The following is a 24,458-nucleotide window of genomic DNA, read 5'->3' as shown; positions in this document are numbered from 1 at the left end:
CTGCTAGAACTTTCAGGTGAGAACAGAAGGGGTCTAGCCTTCTTGCCCAGGGCTCTTCCTGTTCCCAACTCCCCACACTCCTTAAAAAATTAAACTTTAAAACAAACAAACAAAAGAAACGTAACTCAAGAATCAATAGCAGAATTAAAATGGTACACTAAAATTTTCTTTGATGTGAAAAAAGGAAGTAAAGGAGGGACAGAGGTACAAAAAACATGAGACATATAGAAATAACCAGCAAAATGGCAAATGTAAATATTGTCAATAATTACATTAAATGTACATGACTCATTTCAAACAAAAGGCAAGGACTGATGGACAGGATAAAAATATGAGACCAAACTAAAGGACTGGAAGGCAAATTTTAGACTCAAAGACACAAAGAAGCTGAAATTAAGAGCTGAAAAAATATATAACAGTACTCCAAAGACAGGTGGAGTATTAGTATTGGACAGAACAGTCTAAGATAAGAAGTATTAGCAGGGAAACAGTTCATAATGACAAAAGGGCCAATATATTAGGGAGACAGAACAATAATCACATGGATACACATTCAACAACACTGCCCCAAAATGCATGAAACAAAAACTGGCAGATTTGAAAAAGGTACAGACAACCCAAAAGGTATACTTGAAGACTTCAATATGTCTCTCTCAAAAATTTTCAGAACTAGATAGAAAATCAGGAAGGATATAGAAGACTTGACTAACGCTATCAATCAACTTGACCCAACTTTCATTTACAGGCCGCTCCACCTAATAGGGGCAGAATACAAATTATTTTCAAGTGCACCTCTAGGACAGACCACGTGTTGGGCCATAAAACAAGTCTCAATAAATTTGGAAGCTCTAAAATCAGTAATCTAAGCTTTAGATTCAACAAGCTAGAAACAGAACAAACCAAACCCAAAGAATATAGAAAGAAACAATGGAGATCAGAACAGAAATCAATGAAAGAGAAAAGAGACAAACAGAGAAAAGTAACAAAACCAAAAATTGGTTATTTACAAAAATGGACAAACCTATAGCCAGACTGACTGAGGGGGTTAAAAAGGAGTAAACAACATTACCCAAATCAGGAATTAACATCACTACAGACTCTACAGAATTAAAAGAGAGTATAATAAACAACCATATGATATCAAATTAGACAATTTAGATGAAATGGATAAATTCCTAAAAAGACACAAATTATTAAACTCAACCCAAGAAGAAATAGAAAATCTGAATAAACCTGTAGTAAGTAAACAAAATTTGAATTAGTAATTACAAAATTTCCCACAAAAAGAGACCAGGCTCATGGGATTTCACTTGTGAATTCTATCAAATATTTAAGAAATCTCAATCTTAGACAAATTCCTTCAGAAAATATATGCAGAACAAACAATTCCCAACTCATTCTATGAGGCAGGCAGGTATCACCCTGATACCAAAGCCAGACAAAGACATCATAAGGATGGACAACTATAGACCAGTATCTTTTATTAGCACAGATGCAAAAACCCTAACAAAATAACCAATCAAGCAACATATGAAAAAGGGACTACATGCCATGAGCAAGTGGAATTTATCCCAGGAACACAAGGTTGGTTTAATATACGAAAATCACTTGATGAGATACACCACGGTAACAGAATAAAGGATGAAAACCACAGGGACATCTCAACAGATGCAGAGAAGGCATCTGAAAAACCCAAAGCATGTTCATGATAAAACTCCCAAGAAACTAGGAGTAGAACAGAATTTCCTCAACTTGACAAAGGACATCTATGAAAAACCTACAGCTAGCATCATACTTTACTGGTCAAAGACTGAATGCTTTCCCCCTAAGACTGGGAATAAGCAAAGACATCTGCTTTGCACCACTTCTATTCAACACTGTACTGGAGGTTCTAGCTAGCTCAATAAGGCAAGAGTAGGGAATTAAAAGAATCCAGATTGGAAAGGAAGAAGTAAAACTGTTTATTCACAGACAACATGATCTTGCATGTATCAAGTCCAAAGTAATCTACCAAAAAAAAAAAAACCCAAAAAACCCCAAAACCACAAAACTTCAACCCTTCTAAAACAAGTTTATTAGCAAAGCTGCAGAATTCAAGATCAATATATAAGAATCTATTGTATTTCTATATATTACCAACAGTCAATTGAAAATCGAAATTAGAAAACACCTTTACTATAGAATCAAAAGACATGTAATACTTAAGAATAAACTTAAGAAACATGTTTGAGAACCACAGACTAGAAATTTTTAAAAACTGCTGAGAGAAATTAAAGATGACCTAAATAAATGGAAGCAGCATGGTCACTGACTGACAGATTCAATTTTGTTGACTGTATTTTCCCAAAATTGATCCTTATCATCCCACAAATAAAAGATTAGGCCCAGAGAAGTTTGCTGATGAATTCTATCAAATATTCAAGAATTCAATGCAACCTCTATCAAAATCCAAGCAGGTCTTTTTGGAGAAGGTAACAAATTGTTCCTAAAATGTATACGGGGAATTCCCTGGTGGTTCAGTGGTTAGGACTCGGCGCTTTCACTGTGGTGGCCCAGGTTCAATCCCTGGTCGGGGAACTAAGATCCCACAAAGCCATGCAGTATGGCAAATAATAATAATAATAATAATAATAATAAATAAAACAAAAAATAAAATGTATATGGAAATGCACATAGATTTTGAATGCATTTAGACTTTGAAAAGGCTAAACAATTTTGAAAACGGCCCACCAAGCTGCAGGGCAGATCCTACCCGATTTCCAAACTTACAATAAAGCAATAGTCAAGTAGAGTATGGGTTTAAGGACGCAGAGATCAAATGAACAGGATCCTGAGTAAAGACATTAACCCATACATTTATAGTCAATTGATTTGCAATAAACAGCCAATGCAATTCAACAGGGGAAAGGATGGCCCTTTCATCAAATGGTACTGGGACAACTGGATACCCAAATATGCAAAAAGGTGAATTTGGACCCTAACCTCAGACCATAAGCAAAACTGAATCAAATGGACCACAGACCTAAGTAAGAGCTAAAATTATAAATATTATAGAGGAAACGAGAGTTTTGTATTAGGTAAAATTTTCTTGGATATGACTTCAAAAGCATGATTCATAAAAGAAAAAATTTATAAACTGGAATGCATCAAAATTAATAACTTCTGCTTTTCAAAAAACACCATAAAAATACTAAGACATACCACAGACCAAAAGAAAATATTTGTAGATCACATACTCGATAAATGACTTGTACCAATATATACCAATATATAAAGAACTCTTTTTTTTTTTCTTTTAATATTTATTTATTTGGAGGTGCTGGGTCTTAGTTGTGGCACACAGGATCTTCGTTTCAGTATGCGGGATCTTTAGTTGCAGTGTGTGGACACTTAGTTGAGGCATGCAGGATCTAGTTCCCCGACCAGGGATCGAACCCGGGCCCCCTGCATTGGGAGTGTGGAGTCTTAGCCAATGGACCACCAGGGAAGTCCCCACAAAGAATTATTAAACTCAAAAACAAGACAGAGAAGGAAATGCAACCCAAACGGCCCCTAAACATATGACAGAATGTGCTCACCTTTGCCCACAGAAAATGGAATGAAAACTGAAACCTCACGGGGTTACCATTTCTCATCTACCAGACTGGCAAGAGTTCAAAACTCTTCCAGGGGGAGGGGAGGGCACCACGCTCTGACCCGGTAAAGCCACTCCTGGTGACCGCTCCTAGGGACAGAACTGCCTACGTATAAAATGTCAGATATGTAAGGTTACTCACTGAATAGTTTATGATGGGGAAACAAACGGAAGCAAACACAAGTGTCCGTCAGCAGGGACTAAAAAGAAAAACAAAATGAAACTATGACACGTCCACACAATGGAATACAAAGAGACCAGCAGCGGAGCAAGAGGAAGTGCGCTCTGTACAGGTGAAGCTGGTCAGGACACACTGCTAGGCAGGGAAGAGAACAGAGTGTGCATTAGTATAAGCCTTTTTCATGAAAAGGCAAAGAATATTTGTATTTGCATAAATAAACACTGGAAGGACCTAGTTTTAAATAGGTAAAACTGGTTACGCATTGGGACTAGGGGCTGGGGGTGAGCAGGCGCTGCAGCCGGTAGATGAGGAAGGAGGTGGGAGCGAGACTTCTCAGGGTAGTAACACCTTCTGGTGTCCTTTCCTGCAGATTTACACCACCTACTAAAATGGTTTTAATCAGCCTGGACCTTCATTTGTTCTTTCTTTCATTTAAAAACTGCTTGAGTGCCTATTATAAAACTCTGAGTCTCTAAGAAAAAATAACAGTCTGGTAAGGTACCCGCACCTTTGGTTAACAGAAAAACAGATACCTATCAGGATAGAAAAGCTCCCTTACAAAACCAACCTTTTCTGAAATTTTAACATTCCACTGTTTCATTTTATTAAAAAAAAGCCCTTCCCTTGCTTCCCAGACAAGAAAACCTCCCCAACACTTAAATATCTGGAGCCACTGTGCGGTGCCGCAGAGTCAAGATGACATTGATCACAGATTCAGGAAAGAGGAACAGGACTGAAGTGAGGGTGCGAGTCACGTCTGCTTATTTGCAAGTATGCCTCGACTCTCTCCAGGCCTAATCTTCAGAAGTTTTTCGAAATAAAATAATTCTGTGTTCAATAACGCTCATGTTTAGAGAAACCAGAGGCAGAAAAGAGACCTCTGGCAAAACAAAGTTCGAAAAAATAAAATCATACCTGCTGAGTTGAGTAAGACGGGGGTGGACTGTCCACTTTACTTTCCTCCTTCCCAGGGCTCCCGTCTCCTAGAGCTGTGTCTTCCTTCGGGGCTCCCGGGGGCTCCCCACTACTTTCACCGTCTGCCTCCTCGTCATCAGCCTCTGAAGAACTACTGCTGGTACTGCTTACCTGAGGGGACTTTAAAAACAACCCTTTGTAATTTACACTTTTTGAAACAGAAGAATGGAGGCAACTGACACACCAGACACCGTCTGATGTCACTTACTGTCACTATGAAGACGCATGCCCATACCTCGTCCTTCAGGGCCATGTTTTCCCCGCCACCGTTCAGTTCGCCGTGGATTCCATTCATGCTGGCCACCACCTCGGCATCGTCATAGTTACTCAGCGGATAAATATCAGCAAACTTAGCTGACAAGGGCGCAACATCTTCATCGTCACTACAACTGAGAAAGCAGAGACGTCACCAGGAGGCCGCTCTCCACAAGCACAGTGAACGCACCACCCGCCAAGCAGACACCACGCTCGTTCACAGGAGTGCTGCGCTGAGTGCCACGCATGCCCCTCAGCATCTCCTCGTAACCTGAACGCACGAGGAAACGCCTGGAAGATTACCATTTGTGCTCTTTGGAAGAACGGAAAACAAGACTCCAGAAGGAGAAACATTAAGGAAACCACAAAATTTAATCAGATTAATTGATGTTGCACATCTATTCAAGTTGAAGTGCCCTGGTGTACAACTGTTCTCTCTGCCATTTCCAAGCAGACACAATTTTTGATTCTAATTAAAGGGGTACGGAGAACAACCGCAGGTCTTTACCGTTTGTTTTTATAACCGCCAAAATTTCAGACACAGCCAGCTCAACAAAACATTAAAGGCACTTATGTGACAAAATACTACAAGATTTTTCACTACAAGGCCAGCTGTGGCCAAGTCCAGTCATAATCTTAATTACCAGCTTTAGCAAGACATCCAAGCGATGGGCAAATGGAATATCTACCAAAAAAAAGTAAGAAGACTTCAAGGCTAGAGCCTATGAAGACCACTTAAGATGTATGACTTTCTGGTACATGAAAAGAGCTGGCGCAGAGCTCCTGGCTCAGTGTGCATGGTTCAAGGCATGACTGTAAATGGACACCCCACGGGTCCACGTAAACATGCCACCGCGTCTGCCTTGAGCCTCAACACTCAATGGCCTCCAGAAGGAACAAGCCTAAGAACTGGAGACCTTTTGGCTTTAGGGAAGAGTGTCCAGAATTGCCAAACTCAGGTTCTTTTCCACTTTTAGGAAAACAAGAGTCAATAGACTACAACGTGCTATCATCCGGAGCTCATCACAGCAAGCACGGACAGTGCCCAGCAGGCCTCCTGGGGTCCCACTGCACCTGAGGTAACAGCAGGCTTTGCCCTGGGCTGCACCCACACCTGCTCCCGAGGTGTTAGCATCACCACGACCCAGAGGAGGAAGCCAAGGTGCAGAGATGAAGGAACTAAACCACGTGCTCCATGCAATGGAGGCGACCCCAGAACCCGTGAAGTCCAGACAGCACTGCAGCCCAGCGACTAAACCGCCACGCTTCTATTTCACCAACTTAGAAGCGGCACCACGAGAGACAACACGAACCAGCGGCCACATGGAGCTCCTCGGATCACAGAGTGTCTACCGGGAAGACACGGATCACAAGGTGCTGGCGGCCAGAGGCCCAGAGCATCCGCACACGGCCCCGGCTCCGCCACTCAACGCAGCATGGGAGACCACGGCTGGCGCCAGCTGCCAGGACACAGGAGCTGGGCAAACTCTTCCAATGGAAGTTCTTATTCGACTGCACACGCTGAACTGCGGGATGCTCCTGTGATGAGCTAGCTGGCAGCTAGCTGTGAAGCCCTCAACACTCTGCACCGGCTCCGAGAGCACAGGGCTTCTACAGCTATGAAGCACCTTGAGTTCAGTGAAAGGAGTCACGGTGTTCAGGCCAATCCCTTTACTATTATTCTGTATTTGAGACCAAATCCATATTGAGAATTGAAAGACTCCGAAGGAAAGCCTCAGAGTCACCGTGCGAAATCCAGACGGGGGAAGCGAGAAGTCTGAGAAATGTGGGGCACCATCCCTCCACTGGGAGCCATGGCGGGGGGGCCGGTCACCTCCACAGGGCTCCCGGCACCCACACACACTGTGACATGCAGAGGGCATGTTTTATTTCTTAAAACATATACCCGCGTGCAGCCTGTCCAGAAGCTAGAGCAGGTAGCCTCAACACGAGACACGGCCACAAGTCCAAAGAAACATGGGCCCACTCCCCTCCCTGTGAACTGGCGACAGCTGCACAGCCACCTCGCTTGTACAAAACATCCTTCTAGGTAATGTGGGAACACGGAGAACAGAACCTTTCAGTCGCTTGCTAAAGTGATCATCTGAGTTCTTAGCAAGACATGGAACAAGCATGGATGCTGGGCTGACGATGAGGCGGAATGAGCAGCGGGCTGGCCACCCGTGATTCAGTGAGCGCGGGCCAGGCCGGCGATGGGAAACACTTCCCTGCAGACCAGCATGTGTTTGTTTGCCTCACTGCAGTTATTCATTCACCTTCTTTTAGGCAGGTCATGAAACAGTGTCAAAGTTTGGGCTTACTGATTCCATGTTTTAAAAGCTGTTTAAAAAAATGAAGGGTCCTTTTTCTTGAAAAGCACTATAATGCTATCCATACTTCTGCAGACATTACTGTCTCTATTTCTCATCACTGGATTAGTTAAATTTCTGAAACCTTATGACAAAGTCACGACTTACAAAGTTGGTGCAGAGCCATTGTCTGTGAGGATGAGTCTGGGATGTTGCTGAACTGTAATGGGAGAGCTGGAACCTGACCCTGAGCTTGCTGATGACACGCTAGGTGGGCGCATCTCAGAGAGATAGTCGGGAGCAGAGTCCACCTGGAGTGGTAGCTGGTGAATGTGGATGTCGCCAGTGACGGGGGGGTCCATGATACCACAAGTGAGGATGTGTGAGAGGCTGCAGTCATCGCAAGCACATCTGATTGGGAATTAAGGACAGTTACCGAGACAGCCAACAGAGAAGGGCAGACCGTGCTCTTCAGAGGTCGGTGCCGGCCCTCTGTGGGGTCAGCGAGGGTCCCGCAGGCCCGCTGCGCGCACACGCAGGCTCACCTCCTCCTGTAGTTGCAGTTGGGGCAGTCGGGCATGCTCAGTCGTGACGACAGCACGTGCCTCATGGTGTCCGTGAAGCTGTTCTCGCCAGCGACGGCCTTCTTGTTCGTCAACTGCAGGAAACCACGAGACAACGGGTTAGTTTTGTAAGACGCGCCGCCCCGTGACACAGCTTATATTTTCCAGTAATTGTGGTAGTGTGTGTCACACTCAGAACCAATGACCACAGCTTCCTAAGGTGGGGCAGGGCCAGGAAAAGGGGCCGCAGAGGTGTGAGGCACACAGCCGTGAGGCTGGGAGAGGCCCTGACACAGGCCAGGGACCAGTAACCCCTAATAGGCTTCCTCACCAGCAAACACGCTGCAGCACCCCTCACAGCAGACACCCAGCCTTTACCCTGAATCTGCCATGGGCTTTGTACTTGCTAGGTACCAGGAACGTAGAGATAATCACTGCCCTCAAGGAGCTTAGATTCTGGAAGAGGGGACAGGCAAGAAACCAAATTTGAAGACCGTGACGTAGAAGGTGACCCGGGAGATCTGCTCAGCATGCTGGAGGGGTGGGGAAGCTGCTCGGCAGGTGCCAAGCCTCAGCAAGGCCCAGGTGCAGTGCTGGTAATCCCGTCAGAGGCAAGGAGGGCGTCCGGGCCAGCGAAGAGCACTGAGCTGGGCATCCCCTCACGAGACCCTCGGCGGCTGCTGGGCCTGGGCTGAGCAGGAGTGCGTCTCGGGGAACAGCCTCACCGCCATCAGGCCTGTGCACACAGAGCCGTGGCACCCAGCGCCCACGAGTTGCACAGACGCTTATGAGGCACGATGGAAGCTGGACAGTCAGCACAAAAGGCTGCAGTGGGCGGGTGGGAAGGAACGCAGCAGTGAGGAAGGCCAGCTGGAGAGGACGCCAGTGGAGCATGGAGGAGGGGGGACCCGGGAACCACCTAGGAAGCGGCACCTCAACTTCCACTGGAGCGGGCGAGCCTCTGGATTTTAGAGAAGGAGCCTGTGGCCCGGCTTGGGCAATGGGATGGGTGGTGGCCAGGAGAGCCATGGGACAGGACAGAAGCCACACAGGTAAGCGAGCGGAGCACGGCTGCCCTCTGTCTACCTGTGGCGCCCAGAGGAGACCACGGGTGCGGGCGAGGCTGGGGCCACCGACACCTAGGGAAGGCCAAGGGAGCACACCCAGCAAGGGAGACTAACTGGGAGAGAAGCCAGCACATGCACGGGAAGCAAGTTTCCCAGTGAAGCCCAATGCCCTGAGACCACCACACCGCAGCCCCCGGGAGTTCTGCCAAAGCGGCAGGCAGAGGGGTGGGGGGAAGAGCCGCTGGAGGAAGGGGTGCGCCGGGGCCGCCAGCAGCCACGGCGAAGGCATGGCCCCTGGCACACGTGGCGCGCACCAAGTATCAGCCCTGCGACTTCACTGTATGCACCCTGGTGAGTAAACCGGGGACACGCCACCCGCCTAGGAGGAGTCCGTGGGGACTCCCGGGTGGCTGTGGCCCGAGCGGGTGGCTCTGTAAACGCGGGTGTCCCCTGAGGGATACAGGAGAGAAGGAAGTCGGAAGGAAAACCAGTTTACACCACTGCCACGCACAGTGAGCAGAACATGCAGTGTGGTGTTGAAGCGCCGGTCTTTTGGAGCCGTCCACCCGCAGGGAGCAATTCCCATTCCTGTGAACCGCCCCTCCGGCCCCCAGCCTCACCTGCTCTTCCATGAATCGCCTTTGTTTAAAAAGCTCCCAGTCTTCTGTTAGCATGCGCTGTTTGGTTTTCATTGTCATCTAATTCATGGGGGATGTAAAAAACAAAAAGTCTTAGTACCAGCAAGAGCTACCCCGGACATTTTCAAGGGGAGACTTTTAAAACGATACATACAAGAGACCGCGTCTGCGGACAGAAGCCGCAGCACTACAGAAACGCTACCTTATACTCGATCTCAGCGCCTCACGTGACTCGCTCAAAATCATCGCAAATACTTTTCTTGCATGAAAAACACAGCGAGGAGTTCAGGTTTTAAAGAGAAATTAACGTATCAGAGGTGGATCTGTCAATACGGTGAGTGGACAGTCACAGTTCACTGAACAACCACGAGGGGCCCTGCACGTGAAGTGTGAGCCCTGGGGAGGTCGCCCTGAGTGCCACAGCAGGCACCAGGGGCTGCGGAGGGAGGGGGCGGGGGCCGCTGTTTAAGCACGAGCTTCAGCTTGTGAAGATGAGAGAGTTCTGGAGCTGAACAGCGGTGACGGTCACAGCAATGTGAGCGCACTCAGTATGAATGAACTGTAGACGTAGAAACGGTTAAGGTAGTAAATTTTGAGTAACGCAGATTTTCCCACAACTAAAAAGAAATTGAGGGGAATAGGGAATTAAGAATGGGCTCAAGGCACTGCCTTATTTGAAGGAGGAGGCTACGAAATGATTAAATCTTGGTGTTTATATAAATGTATTCTTGTAAATTAACCACTGAAAGGATATGGGATACATATCTTCAAAATTATTAGAAGAAAAAAAAAAAACGGAAGAGGGCGTATATTCAGTCCTACAGGGAAGGACACACCACAACTGGCAGCGCTCCCAGCTGCTGGACAGAATGCTGCTCGACACAGGAACCACCTAATAAACAGCCTATTACATCTTCAAATTAAAACACACAAACAAAAAACTGCCCATTAAACCCTCCAAAATAAAACAAGAGTAACTTAATAAAATCAAATTCATGCACTTAAAATTTTTTAATAGTTTAAAAGTATTTGAGAAGAAACCAAAGTTGAAATTACAGTCTGTTTAGAAATAGCTGACAAGGAAAGCCCCACAAATCAAATTTTATAAGATGAGCCCAAGATGTAGAAGAAAATGTACAGTTTAGTGGCATTTATGAGAGAACAACAACAACAAAAGCCTGAAAAGTATGCGTTCAATGTAAGAAGCCCAAACAAAATGAAACAAGAAATCAACTAATAAGGAATTAAAGGTAAAAGCTGAAATTCGGAAAACCAAGAAGTAAATGTGATCAATAAACCCAAAAGTTGGTTCTCTGAACTTCCTCCCGGGCCGAACAAGGGAAGAAAAGGAACAGCAAAAATAGCGGGAGTGAGAAGGGACACGGACACATACAAAGATTTTCTAAAACCACAAGAGAAAACACCTGTACAATTCATGCCTTCCATATATAAAGAACAGCTGCCAACAGGTGGCTCGCGGCTACCTTGTTGGCCCTGCACAACGTGTTTTACAAGCTGAGCCAACATGAAAAACCCTTTGAGATTTCGCCTAACAGTCTAGGCTTCTGGCCTCTCTCGACGCTGGACAGCTCAGAGGGCAGGCTGTGGGCACAGCTGGGACGCCAGGGGCACTGGCCGGCCTCCTTTTAGGGGAGCGAGTGCTCTCATTACAGTGCGCAGTTAGAGGCAGGGGAGCTCTCCTGTAGCCGTCATGCACCCGTTTTCATCAGCTGTCCCATAAGCACAAGCTTAAGCCCGCCCTTTACATGAATGATGCGGATAATTTCCCAGGCAAGTATCAATCTGTAAACGCACTTAAGAAGTAGAAAACCCCAAGTAGGTTCATGAACACAATGTTTACTGAAAAGGCAGTAAAAGATACTGAGTCCTTGTTCCTTCCCCTGCAAAAATGAACCAGGCCCCAGAGTTTCATGGTGGGGTATCTATGCAAACCCTTTGTAGATTAGGAAAGTTGAACTATTCCTAAAAACTGGAAAAACATGGAAAGTTCTCAATTCATCCTATGAGATTAGCATAATTATCCTTTATACAAAACAAACAAGACCTCAAAGATGAAAACTCAGTAATACCTCAGAATACAGATATAAAAATCCTAAATAAAATACCTAATAATGGATTAAAGAATAATATATTATAATCTAGTAGGGTTTAATTCCAGGAACACAAGGATGTCTCAAAATTAGGAAGCCTAATCTAATTCATACAAAAACACGTAAAAAGAGAAAAAACATACAAATTTAATGTCTATTCCTGCTTTAAAAAAAATTTTTTTTTAATTAATTAATTTATTTTTAGCTGTGTTGGGTCTTCATTGCTGCACACAGGCTTTCCTAGTTACAGCGAGCGGGGGCTACTCTTCGTTGCAGTGCGCAGACTTCTCATTGCGGCGGCTTCTCTTGTTGCACAGCACGGGCTCTAGACGCACGGGCTTCAGTAGTTGTGGCACACGGGCTCAGCAGTTGTGGCGCGTGGGCTCTAGAACGCAGGCTCAGTAGTTGTGGCGCACGGGCTTAGTTACTCCGCGGCATGTGGGATCTTCCCAGACTGGGGCTCGAACCTGTGTCCCCTGCATTGGCAGGCAGATACTTAACCACTGCGCCACCAGGGAAGGGCTCTTTAATTTGCTAAAAAGTATCAAAAATTTGTATGGCAAGCATCAGACTTAATGTGAAACCTCCAAAGTGTTCCACAAAAGCCAAGAACTGAACAAGGATGCTGCTGCTAGTAACACTCTTACTCATGACGCTTTGAAGATTCTAGCTGAAGTGAAAAAACAAAACACAAAGTTCAAATGCTAATAAAGAGGATAAGACAAAACTATTATTATCTGTAAACGATGTCATGGTCTCCTAGAAAACTCAAAGCGATCAATTCCAGAACTATTTGAGAGATGATGACACGGTGGGATGACTGGACACAAAGCAGAACTCAGCTCGCCTATAAGGACCAGCAATAACTCCTTAGAAAATGTATTCCACCATCTAAGATGCCACTCGTGAGAGTCCCTAAGACTGTGAAACACCTACATATAAATTCAGTAAGAAATGTACAAACTATAAGACCATAATATAGGCTATAAAAGACAACCTGAAAAAGGAGATATATGCCATAGTTTTGGATGGGAAGATTCAATATTGGTGCTAATTCTCCCTTTACGTAACGTGGGTCTGCAGTTTTCAGGAGAAACATTTTTCTTTCGTGAGTAACTATTACTGTTGCAAATTTTAAATATGATTTAAAATGAGCTAAACTTTAGAAAAAGTAATCATTTCTTTATCTTATTACAGAGCTCAGTACAGAGTTGTTTGATAAATATAATCAACAGAAACCTCCTCTTTGACCTTCTCTTCGCAGCCTCTGGGATTAATTTTGTGGAACATTTGGGTACCTGTAGGCTTATATATGCGTCACACAACAAACAAAGGATAAATCTTTAAAAGCAAACAAGAACAACGGATTTCAAAGCTGTCAACTGTCTCCCCATGGCCATACTTATTTGTGAATACTAATTATTTTACAGATGTGCAACATTTTGCAATCTTGAATTACTATGTAGTTTCTAAAATGCGACTTGATTAGAAGAGACTGATATCCATTCCAAGGATTCTAGAATGACTGGTACCCTCTGGATGCAACTAAAATTGCTCGATTTCCCTAACTGGTATTAATGGCATCGTAGTTCCTTGACAAGTGAATGAAAATAAGAATGCACCTTTGGGTTGCTTTAATGAAAGAGGATGGCTTTCCACTGTGAAAAGACAGAGAGTGCTTTTTTTTTTTTTTTCCTTGTAAAATAAGTGTAACCTAAAATAAACCATCTGAACCATTTCAGTGGTATCCCCATCTCTCTTCATCTTGCAAAAGTGAAACGCAGTCCCCGTTAAACAATAACCGCCCGCCTCCCCTGGCCCCCGGCACCCACCCTTCTACTCTCTGTCTCTATGGACTTGCCTACTCTAGGGACCTCAGGCGAGTGGGATCAGACAGGAGGATGTCTTTTTGTGTGTCTGGCCTATTTCACTTAGAGAGTAATGTGTTTAAGTTCTTCCACGTTTTTAGGTCTTCCACGCAGGTCCTTGATTCACTTTGAGTTCCCTTTTCCATATGGTATTAGATAAGGGTACAACTTCATTCTTTTGCAGGTGGATACCCAATTTTCCCAGCACCATTTGTTGAAAAGACTGTCTTTTCCCCATCGAAGGGTCTTGGCACCCTTGTCAAAAATCACCTGACCATATACGCAAGGGTTTGTTTCTGGGCTTTCTACTGTTATCCACTGGTCTGTATGCCTGTCTTTATGCCAATACCACGCCGCTTTGATCACTGTGGCTTTGTAGTAAGCTTTCAAATCAAAAGTGTGAGCCTCCAGTTTTGCGCTTTTTTCCCCCAAGACTGTTCTGGCAATTCTGAGTTCCTTGAGATTCCATATGAATTTTAGGGTGGGTTTCTCTGTTCTTCAAAAAACATCACTGGGAGTCTGATAGAGATTGCACTGAATGTGTAGACCACTTTGGGTACTACTGACGTTTCAACAATATTAAGGTGTCCAATCCAGGAACACAGGAATGTGCTTCCATTTATTGATGCCCTCTTTATTTTCTTTCAGCAATGTTTTGTAGTTCTCACTGTACAAGTCCTCCACCTCCTTGAGTAAGTTAATTCCTAAGTATTTTACTCTTTTCAATGCCACTGTAAATAAAACTGTTTTCATAATTTCCTTTTCAGATTGTTCACTGTTTGTTTGTACAAATGCAATTAATTTTTGTGTGTGCACTCTGTATCCTGCTACTTTGCTGAACTCACTTACAGTTTTTAAATTCTAACAGTTTTTCTTTTTTGCAGAGTCGTTAGGATTTTCTACATATAAGATCACATCATTTGCGGAGACCGTTTTACTCTTCCTTTCCAATTTAAATGCCTTTTATATCTTTTTCTTGCCTAACTGCTGTGGCTAGATTTTCTAGTACTATGTTGAATAGAAGTGGTGAAAGCAAGCATCCTTGCCTTGTTCCTGATCTCAGAGGATTAAAGGCTTTCTTTTAATCTTTCATTTCTCTTAAAATTAATTTTTATTGGAGTATGGTTGCTTTACAATGTTGTGTTAGCCTCCACTGCACAACAAAATGAATCAGCCATACATATACAGATATCCCCTCCCTTTTGGACTTTAATCTTTCATTATTAAGGATGATGTTTGCTATAGGTTTATTATATTTGTGGCTTTTATTATATGGAGGTAGTTTCCTTCTATTCCCATTTTGTTGAGTGTTTTTAATCATGAACGATGGTGAATTTTGTCAAATGCTTTTGCTGCATCAACTGAGATGATCATGTGGTTTTTCCTTGTTGATGTGGTATGTTATATTAATCAATTTTCATACCTTGAAACACCTTTGCATTCCAGGAATAAATCCTACTTGATGATGGTGTATAATCCTTTAAATATGCTGAATTCTGTTTGCTAGTATTTTGTTAAGGATTTCTGCATCAATATTCATAAAGGACACTCACTGGTGCGTCGTTTTCTTTTCTTGTAGTGTCTTTGGCTTTGGTATCAGGCTTATGCTGGCCTCATAGAATGAGTTAGGAAGTGTTCCCTCCCCTTCAGTTTTCTGGAAAAGTCTGAGAAAGATGGGTATTAATTCTTCTTTAAATGTTTGCTAGAATTCACCTTTGAAGCCATTGGGTCCTGAACTTTTCTTTGTTGGGAGATTTTTGATTACTGATTCAATCTCCTTACTAGTTATAAGTCTATTCAGATTCTCTATTTCTTCATGATTTAGTCTTGGTTGGTTCTTTGTTTCTAGGAATTTGTCCACTTCATCTAGGTTATCCAATTTGTTGATGTACAATGGTTCATAGTACTCTCTGGTAATTCTTTTCATTTCTGTAGGACTGGTAGTAATGTCCCTACTTCATTTCCGATTTTAGTAATTTCAGTCGTTTTTCTTTTTCTCTTAGTCCATAAGCTAAAGGTCTGCCAATTTTGCTGTTCTTCTTGAAGAACCAACCTCTGGTTTCACTGATTCTCTCTTCTGTCTGTCTTTGTTTACCTCTGCTCTAATCTTTATTATTTCCTTCCTCCTGCTAGCTTTGGATTTAGTTTATCTTTTTCTTCTTTCTACAAGTTGCAAAGTTAGGTTGTTGATTCGAGATCTTTCTTTTTTAATGTAAACATTTATAGCTATAAGAACAAGTATTTTTAAAGAAATAAATTTGCTTTCAGTCTTACTTTTTAAGACCGTATTTTCCTTTTAGAAACAATATGTATATTGCTATTTTTACCCCCCCCATTTTATCACAATAGCAGTGATAACACTGTGTATTATATCCCTAATCATTATACTCCTAGCAGCAAGGAGATTACTGCTTACCACAGCGCCTAGCACACTGCACAGCAAGTCACCATTTATCTTCTTTCTCTTCCCCTGAATTATCATCTTAGTTACGCCGCTTTTCTGAAACCGTCTAAATAAGGCCACAAGCTATTGGTTATCATCAGAAGCTTCCACTGACACAGCAGGACGGAAAAGTCAGGGATAGATCGGACCCCACTCTAGTGGGTGGCACCAATCTCTGCAGCGGAAGCCCCTTCAGATCAACTCCGGACTGAAGGCTCCTCTGCGACAGACGGCGAGCCCCTGCTCGACACAAGGACCAGCGCTGCTTACATGCCCGCAGGCCTTCGTTTGCACTTGTACTCACGAATGAGCGTCTCCCCACTGCCACTATGGAACTCTGCAAACTCCCCGAGTAGCGCTCAGCATCAAACACAAAGTTCAACAAGCCCCACTGTCAGGGCCAGAGATGCAGGGGACCTCACAGGTCACCTAGTCCAGCCACATCTAAGATTCCGATGTCAGGACTCCCCTGGTGGTGCAGTGGTTAAGACTCCACGCTCCCAGTGCAGGGGGCCCGGGTTCGACCCCTGATCAGGGAACTAGATGATCCCACGTGCGTGCCGCAACTAAGAGTTTACATGCCACAACTAAGGAGCCCACATACCACAACTAAGGAGCCGGAGAGCCGCAACTAAGGAGCCCGCCTGCTGCAACTAAGACCCAGTGCAGCCAAATAAATAAATATTAAAATAAATAATTTAAAAAAAAAGACTGCTGTCAATTCACTTCTGCACGTCTCCTCTCACAGGGAGGGGGCAGCTCTGTCTTCCTGTGCTTCTCCCTGGGGTCAGACTTCAATCGCTGGGCTGGAGGCCTCTCTCTCCAGGCCTCCTCACAGCACTGAGGACAGGGGCTGCCCCAAGTTCCTGAGGCTGCACTGCCATTTCCTGTTGGGGTCTGGCCTGTTCGGAGATGCCTTGAGGACAGACAGCGCAGCCCTCACATCTGGACTCCAGAACTCTGTCTAGGACCCTCCCCAGCACAAGCTTCCAAGTGACAGTCTGTTTACTGCTGCCCATCAACCTTTCAGCATCTGATCTGCCCTCCAGCTGATTCGCCAGGACCCAGCTTCTCTCTACACGTCTGTTACTACTGTAGATACTAACGGGGTGGGAGAGGGGCCCAAGGCAGAGCTGCCAATGTCACTGTCCAGGCCCACAGCAAACACTGATGGGGGCGCCGTCTGGACGGACTGTCTGCTGTTGTCCTTGCAGCAGTTTATTGCCCACATGGACCCGGAAGGTTCTCAGGGGACGCGGCACATGGCTTGTGAGGTTCTAGGCTGTCCATACAAACGGTGCCTCCCTCCTCTCCTAGCCCAGGGACCCTGAAGACGAACTGGGGCCAGTCTAAGCAGCAACCCTTGGTGAGGACAGGCTCAGCCTCAGTCTGCTGGACGGGGGTATTTTCCTCAGCCTAACGCTGGGGACAGGGGTTCCGTGACCTGATGCAATCCACCCTTCCTGTAAGCCGAGCCGGCAGGACAGAGGCTTAGCAGGTGGCGTAACCTCGTGGGTTCCCACAGAGCGGCCCAGACCAGCTCCTGTTTCTCACACGTCTCTCTCCCTGAGAAGCCTTCGCACATCACTCGTTCTTTTAAAGCAAGAATGCCTCATCAAATTTCTTCCATCATCAGCTCGGACCCCGACGGCAAGAGTTTAGCCAGGGAGAGCCTGGCGTCTAGTCTTTGATTTTTTTCTGAAGGTCCCTCCTTCACAGAGAACTGATGCCCCAACGTCCCGGGAAACCAGGGCTCCCAATTCTCCCCTCTCCTCTGTACTCTGGATAAACCACCGCACTTAACTGACGTGGGGTTTCCTCTAAAGGTAACCCAGTAACCGGCTCGGTGCAGCTCAATTCAGAACACAAGGGACTGTTTACTGCGGTCCTCTTTTTAGTAACCACACACACACACAACTGATTCAGAATTATATAATACAAAGGCTCAAACAGAACCAAAATGTCATCTAATCTGATTCTGTCATTTCACAAGTGGGAGACTAAGTAAGGCCCAGGGGGAGGAAAGGCTTGAATGAGGCTCACAACCAATCTGGGGCAGGGCCTGGCGCCAAATGCCCCTCAGGGTCCTCCACAGGACCTGAGTCCAGAACACCCCGAGGAACAGGCAACAGCCCCTGTCCCCATGCAGCAGTCTCCCCTCCGGGCTCCTGTGCCCTCTGCTACCCGGACAGCAAACTCCTGCAAACGGGCTGGTGCACGTGCAGGCGGCAGGGGGGAGGGAGCTGTCTGCTCCCCTGCCTCGGAGTGACTCAGCTGCCGGCCGCCTGGCTGCACAGGCCTCAGGGGCCGAGCTGGCTGCAGGTCCAGGTGGAGGATGCACAGGTGGAGGATGCACAGCTCCCTGACCCCGTGCCTAGATTTGCCAGCCTCAGGCCAGCCAAGCAACCTGGGGCCAGCCCTGCCCCCACAGCGGCCGAAGCTGAGGCGGCAGTGGTCAGCAACGAGCCACAGCTGGAGAATTCGAGTGCCCCGGGGGCCCCAGAACAGCGGGGAGCGTGGGCCAGGCACAGAGTGGCTCCCGAGGCCACGTGCTACACATGCAGCAACTGTGGAAGAGGCCAAGCGCATGGCGCCGGCGGAGCCACCTGCCCAAGACAAGCTCAGCTCGACAGCGCCGAGTTGTCGCGTTGCCAAGGCGCACCTGACAGAGGGGAAGGCCAGGATCACGCGGGAGAATATGGTCGGAACCGCTCTCCTAGCTTCTGAATGAGAGACTACTTAGAGTAACGGTCCCTGAGGCTGCAGAGGGAGAACTGCCACACGAAACACCGAGCGAGGCTGGAACGAACAGTGACGTGGGCACACGCCAGTCCCTTCCTTCTTCCCAATCCCTCACCATGCTCAGGTGGCAACGCCGAGACGAAGCGTCACAGCCAGCGGCCAGGCGGCACCCAGGATCCCAGGCAGACACTGCACCAGCACCCGCCTTACGCCAGAACCAAGGTTCTGTTTTCCTACAGCCTCAAAAGTACAACACGGAGCTGTCACTGTTTCCTTATTACTCCTCACACCCTGCGGTAGCCTGGAAAAGATCCATGCTGAACGCCTCCCCTGCCCAACCCTCCTGGGGGTTTTAGAAAGGCGGGCTGGCCGGCCGGGATGCCGGCTGGAAGCCCTGCCCGCGGGCCCCATCCCCACAGCAGCGCCTGCCTTCTACCCTCCTCCACCCCTGCAGACCACCTGCCCAGCACAGCCGTGTGTGTTCGTGTCTGCGCTCCCGCTCGACATGCTTAGGGACGGGGGGAGAATGGGCTCTGAAGCTCACGTGTGGCCAGTGTTCAGTAAACGGGTCCTGACACGGCAAGGTTCAGCCATTTCCAAAGGCCTCAGAGGCCCCCGCCGGCAGCACCGAGTCTGGGCAGCAGCCTGTGCCCGTGACCGTGGCTGTACCCAGGCCAGCAGGGACCTGACCGGCAGCTGACCCTGAGGGCATGGCTGGGCGTCCCCTCCGGAGCAACAGCAGCTGGGAGCCCCCGCTCGCACCCCTCCCCTGGGCACATGGCCCCTCGCGGCGGGCTCCTTGCGGCCGTCCCAGCGGTGCGCACCCACCTGCTCGTCCACGTAGGCGTCGATCCTCTTCTGGCACTCCAGCCACTCCTCGGCCACCCCGCGCAGCTCCTCCTCGGAGCGCTGGTACCGCTGCAGCAGGGTGCTGTACGTGTCCTCGTTGCAGGTGTCGTGCGTCGTGGTCCCCAGCCTGGGGAGAGAGGCCTTTCAGCACCCTGGCCATCATCTCCCCTCCCGAGGTGGCAAATGGGGCACCACCACACACCCCACGAGGCTGCTGTGCGGGATGAGTTAAGCACACAGCCCAGGCACCCACGACAGAGTCTGGCCTAGAGAAGACGCTCCAGGAAGCAACAGCTCCTAAGAAAAAAAATGAGTGGTGAGTCACGCTGTTCTACAAAGACTAAGGTCCAGAGATTCAGTTCACTGGATGTGGGGTCGTAAACTGTTTTTCCCTACTGAGATTCACTGACACAGAGAGAACAAAACATTTAATGAGAAATACAAAATTTGCACCCGGTTTTCAAATCAAGTAAAACAGGAAATTCAGTTCAATAAAAAATATAATCATAGTCTTATTTACTCTGTGTATCTTGCTAAGAAAGATGGTAAGATGGCAGACGAGAAAATAAACAGAAAACAAAAGACACAAATAGAGGTAAACACCTGGGCTTCTCAAGAGGAGGGTGGCATGGGAGAGAAGCGGGAGAGTGGGGGAGGGGTGCAGGCTCACAGGCAGGTTATCTTCAGACACCGTTCCTTTTCCTAATACCTAAACGTGTCAACATTTGTACCAAAGCAATGGCGATAAAGCCCTCGTAACAAAGAATTTCAAAATCAAAGGCCCCATTTACAATCGCTGAGGAGCACCAAGTGGTGCGCAGGCTTAATAATCACTGCTGTTTACACGAAAGAACTGCACGTGACCCGCTGGGGTCAGCGATACCACACCAGACACGCCTTCTAATCACACACTAAGTTACACCTACGTGCTCACACTCAGACTCAGACACACATGCACTTACAGACACGTTTTGAAATGGAGACGCTCCCATGTTAAGTGAGGAGAGGACTACGTCACCACGTGTAAAGACGCACATGTGTGGGAGGCGTGGACACTGGAAAAAATCTGGAAGCAGCACCCAGTTGTTTATGGTACCTACCTTACCTACCTCTTCAGGGTTTCCTTTGCTTTCAGAATTGTATTGCAATGACAATCCAATAATTTTATAATGAAAATAAACAATAGCGATTTAAAAACAAGAACTTTTCCATGGGTGTAGACACCTTCCTTTCCACCCTGGTGACCACTGCATAAAGATGCACGTCGTGCGAATGGACTCATTCTTGCCGAAGCCGTCTACACCGGCTCCATCACTTCAAGGAGGGAGCACGCGGAAAACAGGGTCACTGAAAAGCTGTGCGGGAAAGCCCAGAGCCAGGAAAGGGCATGACGCGACCCACGCGGTGATGGGGCTGGCTCAGACACCGAGGCTGTCCCCAGGAAACAGAAGTCCTCAAGACCCAGAATCCAGGGCCTCTCGAGGCCCCCCTGGCTCCACCCAGCACGTGGGTGCCCCCAGGCCTGAGAGCACGGCAGCCCACGAGGCAGCGGTCTTCTCCTCAACCCCTGCCTCTGCAACCCTGCTTGTCACAAGCTGATTTCCACTCTTCGTGCAAACCCCACCTTGCCTGTTAGGCCACCCAGAAGACTGGGGTGGAGGCGGAGAGGACTCATGCTCTCCCCCGCTCCTGCCTGAGGTGAGAACCGCTCCCCTCCTGTCCTACGCGCAGACTCTACTTAGAGCCAGTGGAGGGCAAAGCAGCCGGGGGTCCTGGGACTTCTGTGGTGGGGCACTCAGAGCACAAGCTGTAGGCACAGGGCTGGAGTCCAGAGAGGAAACAGGGAGCTGCTAGACTGCAGAAAGTGTCCTCAGGGTCAACAGCATCAATGGGTCAGCAGACAGGTTACTACCTACATATTCACTCTGCAAACACATGACAGTTAACAGCTGGTAATATCTATTATGAATATTGTCTATGTGAAACAATAAGTGATAAGGAAAATGAGATAAAATCAGTTCAGGTACGTTTACTAAAAGCCTAATTAAACATTCCCCTAACAATGAATATATCAATATACTTAAAGACCAAATTGGGCAATAGCTACTAAAACCACCACAACAAATAAGGAGACACAACGGGGCTCCTGGTCTTGCCAGAGGGATGGAAGCAGAGTCTGACAGAGCTTCTGGTTTCACACGAACTCTCAGGCAGCACAGACAGTGGCCTGCTGGAGGACCCAGACCCTGGCATCGCTACACGACAAACGGAGCTGGTTCCTTAATGGGTAAGTTGTGAGGGAGAGTGGATAGGGGTGGGGGCCTGCATGTTAAAGCATCTCAAAAGGCACGGAGAAAAAGGGGCCAGGAGTGGAGGTCAGTGTTTAACGGTGACACAGTCTCTATCTGGGGTGACATCCAAGTTTTGGAAATAGTGGTGACAGTTGCCCAACGTTATAAATGTAATTAATGCTATTGAATTGTACACTTTAAACTAGTGAACTATATGGTGTGTGAATTCTATCTCAATAAAGCTGTTAAAAAACAGAGAGACATAACTTTCCTAAATTAAGTTAGTTCCTTGAATGAAGTCAACCTTTGGGTAGATCATCTGTATTTAAAAAAAGAGGAAAAAATACCGACAGCAAATAAAAAAGCAGGCAAGACTATGGAAATGCACATGAGTAATAAGAGAATAAAGAAAGGGGGACTTCCCTGGTGGTCCAGTGGTCTAAGACTCCACGCTTCCACTGCAGGGAGCACACGTTTGATCCCTGGTCGGGAAGCTAAGATCCCGCATGCCGGACAGTGTGGCCAAAAAAAACAAAAAGAGAGAGAATAAAGAAAGGGAATCACGGGATCGCTGTGCAAGACAACTGAGTGACAGCTCTGGGCGAGGCTCCTGGGCCCGGTGGGGCATGCAGACGGACTTGCTTCTAGGTGAGCACGCTGGGTTGGGGCTAAGGGATGTTCACCTGCTATCAATCCATTCAGCTTACATTTTATTTTGTGTAGTTTTCTGTATCTGTATTTTACTTTATAATAAAGTTAAACAAAATGCAGGCCCAGAGACAAAGTGTCAGTGTTAAGATACTCACAACTATGGATTTTGTGTGCCACAGACATAGTTATTACTTTAGGGGGTAGTGTTTGTATATAAGTTGTCACAAAATTTTTTGGAGTTGTTAACTAGGTATCTGTAAACTAGAAGCTCAAATCTGAATTGTTCTTGGGTCCAACAAAGGTGTCCCCTGGGGAACTCGAAGGAATGGCTCCTTCTGGCGCCCCAGACTCCTGGGGAACGCCCTGCTTGCCTTCTCCCCAGCTTCCATCCCCATCTCTATGCACCCTGTCCCTCACCCGCTCCTGGGAGCAACTCTGCAGCTTGGCCCCAGGATTAACACTGAAGACTCTAAACCGCTGCTGATCTTTGGAGACTGACCACCATTCGCAACGAGCAAGATGAGAAATCCAGAGCCAGGGCACAGGAAAAAGTGGGGTTCTACAACACGTTTCAGGTTTCTGCCACCCACCCATGGTTTGATGAGAGGCCCATCAAACTCCCTGGCTCACCAGAAAAAGAAAAAACAAGGCTAAATACCCTGGAATGCTGCTATGAGGGCCCCTACCCCCACCCCCCCACGCACACACAAGATGCACGTCTTTTTATAAGAAGTGTTCTTGCTGGATTTGAGCATCGTAACTGGGCACAATCTCCATGAGGGTCGCTCACGTCTCATGGAGACATGGACACTCGTACAGGACACGCATGTCTCTGTGCACCCACCATGGAACGTAACGGCGCTGTCGGAGTGGGCGGGACGCAGGCGGTGGTGCGGGAGCTGCTGGAAGCAGGGTGCGGGCCACACCAGTAACTCTTTGTCCTGACCACCTTGGCCCCAGTCCTCCTTCCCCAGCTGCTTTTAAGGTTATTCTTGCTCCGGAGGTAAGGGTGAGAAGTGGGAATGGCTAGGACCCCTCAAATAGGAGTTAGGAATACAGGAAACAAAGACTGGACTGAAACATGGATTTCAAGAGGAAAAAAGAAAAAGGTGACTACCGTGTAAGTTAACTACAACAATAATACAGTGACGTACAAATGAATCCCCTTCTCTGCGAATCTGGCCCAGCCGTATTTCGGTGTGGACCTTTACACCAAGATGACTGCAGTCCGTGCTGGTCTATGATGCGCCTACAGCCTGGGGACCTGTTCACAGGTGGTAGGCAGATGAGGAACAAAATGACCCGCTGCAGGGCTGAGGTAGCTCACACCTGGCTCTCTAGCACAGGGACAGCACATCCACCTGGGGACCTGTTCACAGGTGGTAAGCAGATGAGGAACAAAATGACCCGCTGCAGGGCTGAGGTAGCTCACACCTGGCTCTCTAGCACAGGGACAGCACATCCACCTGGGGACCTGTTCACAGGTGGTAAGCAGATGAGGAACAAAATGACCCGCTGCAGGGCTGAGGTAGCTCACACCTGGCTCTCTAGCACAGGGACAGCACATCCAAGGAGGGGCCCAATTTGCCAAGCCACCTCGGAGCAAGCACCCCCGGCTGCACTTTCCCCTTCCCCCTCACCAGGGCAAGCGACCTGAGGCTATACTTGGGACTCCGGGCTTGGCACACCTGATGAAGCCCCACGGAAGCTCTACAGCAGTAAGAAGAACCCAAGCCATGAGCCGCGATGTGGAGCGAATGCTTGAGAGACCTGACAGCGTGTCTAATACCTCCCCTAGCGGCCCAGAGCCCCTCAGCACCACCAGCCCTCCCTCGGCCCCCCAAGTGCCCCAGCACAGACCACACCACAGCCACCTGGCAA

General features: G+C 47.3%; 1 protein-coding gene across 6 annotated transcripts in view; it reads right to left on the bottom strand.

The window, feature by feature from the left end:
• Positions 1–24,458, bottom strand: part of FAM193A (family with sequence similarity 193 member A) — a 174,156-nt gene that overhangs the window by 41,443 nt on the left and 108,255 nt on the right. For 3 of the 6 annotated variants that reach the window (XM_089911406.1, XM_089911407.1, XM_089911409.1), the window contains exons 7-12: positions 19,615–19,762; positions 9,605–9,682; positions 7,900–8,012; positions 7,523–7,765; positions 4,999–5,179; positions 4,731–4,910 (exon numbers count right to left, since the gene is read on the bottom strand). In XM_089911406.1, coding sequence (XP_089767532.1) covers positions 4,731–4,910; positions 4,999–5,179; positions 7,523–7,765; positions 7,900–8,012; positions 9,605–9,682; positions 19,615–19,762 — 943 coding nt within the window. The remainder of the gene's footprint in view (positions 1–4,730; positions 4,911–4,998; positions 5,180–7,522; positions 7,766–7,899; positions 8,013–9,604; positions 9,683–19,614; positions 19,763–24,458) is intronic. The other 3 variants (XM_022554880.2, XM_022554882.2, XM_089911408.1) reach the window with 2 other exon arrangements.

Source organism: Delphinapterus leucas, chromosome 5 (assembly GCF_059928025.1).
Source record: "Delphinapterus leucas isolate spDelLeu-1000000601 "Yukka" chromosome 5, BTC_Dleu_Yukka2, whole genome shotgun sequence".
Classification (NCBI taxonomy): domain Eukaryota; kingdom Metazoa; phylum Chordata; class Mammalia; order Artiodactyla; family Monodontidae; genus Delphinapterus; species Delphinapterus leucas.
Note: the sequence above shows the minus strand (reverse complement) of the source record. Positions and strands in the feature narration are given on the sequence as shown.